Consider the following 4,453-nt stretch of genomic DNA (forward strand, 5'->3'; position numbering starts at 1 on the left):
TCTCTCTCTCTCTCTCTCTCTCTCTCTCTCTCTCTCTCTCTCTCTCTTTCCCCCTCTTTACCCCCCTCCTTCCCTCCCTCCCTCTCTATCTCCCCCCCCAGGCATTTGATACAATTGTCTAAAAGTGAAGATGACACAGAATTTGCAGAGAAACTCAAGGTTCAGTGGACTTCTAGTGGCCTAGAAGAAGTACAGCTTTTCAATTACTCTGTCCTGCTTAGCTTGCCGGGCTCTTCTCCAAACACGGTGACTCTGAAGAACAGCAGCCAATGCTTTTATCCTAATGGCCAGCCATGTGACCAAGAGCCCACAAAGGATCCCAGCCAAGGACTGCTGTACTCATATGCTGCCTACTCTGCCAGAGGAACTCTCGAGGTAATATGACCATTTGTCTCTGTCATTTACAGTGAAATGGAATTAGAAAACACCAGCTTTCATCTAAATTGAACTCTCTGGCAAGATGTAAGTGGTGGAAATGCCTGTTACAGGCTCAGAGTCTGGAGGGAGGAAAAATACTTGCAATACTGGGCCCTCCAATCAACCTTCTTGTTGACATGTTTTGAAAGTGAAGACATGTAATGAGGATTTAATACTATTGTTTGGCATGATTAACTCCTAGTTTAAACAAGTTCTGATGGTGGGAGAAAAACACTTCACACTTTACTCCTCAATTCTTGGATTAGTTCATCAACAAGTATTCATTAAGGACCTACTATAATCTATGCACAGGGTTAGATGCTGTGTATGGAAAGGTCACAATTACACAATTACTTCCCTCAAAAAGTATACATTTAATTGAGGAAACATTAATGGATTGATTAAAATAGGAAGACATAAATTTGGAAGGTGCTGTCCTGAGATTATGTATTCACAGAAAAAGTGATGTAGAAAATGAATTTGGTGGTTTGGATAATTATTTTTTAAATGACATTTCTTCAATTATCATGAATTTTTTTCGGAGGGAAATTAACTAAAAGGGGATAGTCTTAGTTGCTTGATTCCATATTTGTATATAATATAGCCTGAGAACACAGTTTTTGAAGGAGCATTTTAATGTTAGGGATAGAATGAAAGACATGAATTAAGTAAAAGTGTCTTTCTTAGATGGCATAAAAATGTAAATACACTCCTTGGAAAATGTCCTGATTAGGATTCTATGTCTTCTGGACAAAAAGTAGCTTAGAACCCTACCTACATGCTAACTTCAGACAAATCTTCATCTTCCTCATACCCTCCACACCTTTCTATCATCTTGGCCACCATCTTGTTTCAGACCGTTACCACCTGTCACCTAGATGACTGGAGTAGCCTCCTAGTTAATATCCCTGTTTCCCTTCTTCCATCACTCTAAACCATTTTCACACAGCTACTAAAGTGAAGTCCCTATACTTGGAATGCTTTCCTAATCTTCAAGAATAAGTGCAGGCACTGTCCACTACATGAGACCTCTCCTTATTTACCCAGTTGTTAGTGTTCTCACTCCTGAATTGACTTTTCATCCTATGTGCATATGGTTATGCACATATATAATAAATATAGACATACAGCTCAATATATGTGTGTTTATTCAGTCATATATTACAGATACATTTGGATGCATTTATATATGTATGTTTTGTACATATGTATTAATAGATTTCATACATGTGTTTATATAAATATAGATACATATATGTGTGTATATCCCAAAAATCTTAGTGCAGGTTTAAACTACTTTAAATCTGCACTAAGACTTTTGGGACACCCAAAGTGTTTTTTTTTTTCTAAATCTGTATGTAAATTGTATCCCTCAGTGGAATGTGGGCATCTAGAGGACAGTGGCCATTTTTTTTCATGATTTGATCTCCCCAATACCTAACAAAATGTTTCTTTATGAGTAGGTACTTAGCCAGTACTTTATAAGGAAAATGGGTAAACTGGCATGATACACTTGTAATTCTGTGTTCAGTTCTAGGAGTCCAATTTTAGAAAGGATATTGATAAACTAGGAAGTATCCAGAAGAGGGTAATGAGAGTAGGACCCAGTCTGAAGACTGGTTGAAGAAACTGGGGATGTTTAGGCTGAAAAGAAAAGATTTATGGGGCACGTGATAGCTATTTCAAGTGTTTGAGGGACTGTCATTTACTGATTGGGAATGGATTTGTTCTGTTTGGTCCCAGAGAGAAAAATGAGGAAAAATGGCTATTAGTAGCAAAGAGACAGATTTCAGTTTTATGTTAGGCACAATAAAATTTCCAATAATTAGGTCTGTCTAAAAACAGCTTCTTTCAGAGAAGGGGGAGAGGTATTACCCCTCCCAGAGGCCTTCATATAGAGATTGGTTAGACAGCTTATGGAGTGTTTACCATGCTTGTGTATGAATTGTACTAGATGACTTCTGAGGGTCTTTCCAGTTCCATATAATAAGGAGCTATCCTTTTGACAATTATCAGTTTGACAGGAGAAGCTCTGATCAGATCATTGAGGCAAAAAGGCAACTTTAGATTTCAGGTGGACTCAGCCATTATATAAGTCACTTACTGACTTTTGACCTTGGTAACTGCCTCCATTGTCAGCTTTCTTTCGTATGACAATAATGTCAGATATTCCTATAAATTTAAGGCTTGAAAACTGTTATCTCATATGAAGGTAATAACCATCTTTATGAGAGAGCTAATCTAGATATTACCACCCCCATTTTCCTGATAAACTGAGACTTAAAGAGACTTAGAATCACCCACATAGTAAGCTTCAGAATTTGAAGCCATGCTTTCCTGGGTTGAGTGTAGCACTTGGAGTCCTAAACAGCATTGCCTGAATGTATAATAAAGACAGGTGAAGTTCAGGAGGGGAAAAAACAACAGCACCTTGATTATGGACTGCACATGCCATCATGGGTTGCATCATGGACTGCACCATGATCAGTGGTTAATTCAGAAACTATAAATAACCCAGGATCCCAGTAATGAATGTTCATTGTCAATAATGACAATACTAGGCAACATATTTCAGCATTTCCTTCTCATAGTACTTTTCTCTCTTGAGATCCTTGTGGACAAAAGGCGGATATGGAAGTTAGGTAGTGAAGTGGGTACCTTGGAACTTTTAGAACAGCCTTAATGAAAAAGTGTTGATTTTCTAGATGGATGTCAGTCAGAAAGGGGGTTTCAGTGGAAGGTCACTGGGCTCTTTCTTGCCATGTCTCTGATTTTTTTTTTCCACAAAGGGAAAATACTAATAAAATTTGCTTCTAATGAAAACTAGAAAGGCTATTTGATCTGGCAGGTGTGAGAATCAAAATTCAAGAAAATGGAATTTAACAGGGATAAAAAATACATTGCATCTCAGATTGAAACTGATAAGGTATGAGGAAATTATGGTTTTGTATTACTTCATGAGAAAAAGTCCTAGGCTAGAGATTGATTTACAACACTGTGATTGACTACACAAAACAAAACAATGACAAAAACAAGAAAAAAACACGACTTAGGTGCCTCAAGAGAAATAGCATCCAGACTAAGGCAGATACTAGGCCTGCTCTACTCTGTATTGGTCACACCACAGTGGAATATTGTATTCTTTTTTGGAGACCACATCTTAAGAAATATTTGGGAAACTACACCTCTTTGAGTGTTAAAATAGATGATCCTTGAAGTCAATGCCAATTCTAAAAATCCATGATCTCATTCTTTCTTCCCTACTATAACCCTTTGAGAATAAAGTCGGGGAGGACAAATATGTCTCTCCTAGTTTTGGACATGATACAAAGAGTTCTTAAGCAATTTTCCCAAATTTATACCATTAATTTGTAACAATAGAGTCAGGACCAGAATCCATCACTTCTGACTCTTTGTTGATAGCAGAGGCATCATGCACATTGCCTACCACATTCCCAACTATGACCTGAAGCAGATTAAAATGTAATTGGGACTTATATTATTTTTCAAAATAAATTTTAAAATACAGTAGAACATAGATAATGTCACTATGTGGTTTTCTAATTCAACACATGCTTGCCAGGATCCTTATGTACAGTTTTATGGCCCCTGTTTCTATTTGAATTTGGTACCACTACTCTTGACCAGCTTGTATCCCCACTTTGTGTATTTTTAATTATTTGGTTGCCATTTGATAAAGACAGCACAGAAAAGTGAAAAGAATGTTAGATTTGAAGGCAGAAGTCTTTGGTAAGATCACAGCTCTGCCACTTAGTACCTAAGTGACCTTAGGAAAGTCAATCTACTTCTCTAGGCTTTAGTTTTTTCAGCAGTTAAAAAAAGGAAGGAGGGATCCCAGGTGGCTCCCAAGATTTGTTATAGCTCTAAATCTATGATGATGATGAGAGAAAGAAAAGAAGCATTGAAGGTAGGAAGGAAGGAAGGAAGGAAGAAACAAAGGAAGGAAGGAAGGAAGGAAGGAAGGAAGGAAGAAAGAAAGAAAGAAAGAAAGAAAGAAAGAAAGAAAGAAAGAAAG

At 37.3% G+C, this 4,453-nt stretch overlaps 1 protein-coding gene across 10 annotated transcripts in view; it reads left to right on the top strand.

The window, feature by feature from the left end:
* Window positions 1-4,453, top strand: part of NAALADL2 (N-acetylated alpha-linked acidic dipeptidase like 2) — a 1,484,638-nt gene that overhangs the window by 888,488 nt on the left and 591,697 nt on the right. For all 10 annotated transcript variants that reach the window (XM_069083604.1, XM_069083606.1, XM_069083602.1 and 7 more), the window contains one exon: window positions 102-375. In XM_069083604.1, coding sequence (XP_068939705.1) covers window positions 102-375 — 274 coding nt within the window. The remainder of the gene's footprint in view (window positions 1-101; window positions 376-4,453) is intronic.

Source organism: Petaurus breviceps, unplaced genomic scaffold, assembly GCF_028583685.1.
Source record: "Petaurus breviceps papuanus isolate PSGF00001 unplaced genomic scaffold, PetGlider_PUasm1.0 173, whole genome shotgun sequence".
In the NCBI taxonomy this organism is placed as follows: domain Eukaryota; kingdom Metazoa; phylum Chordata; class Mammalia; order Diprotodontia; family Petauridae; genus Petaurus; species Petaurus breviceps.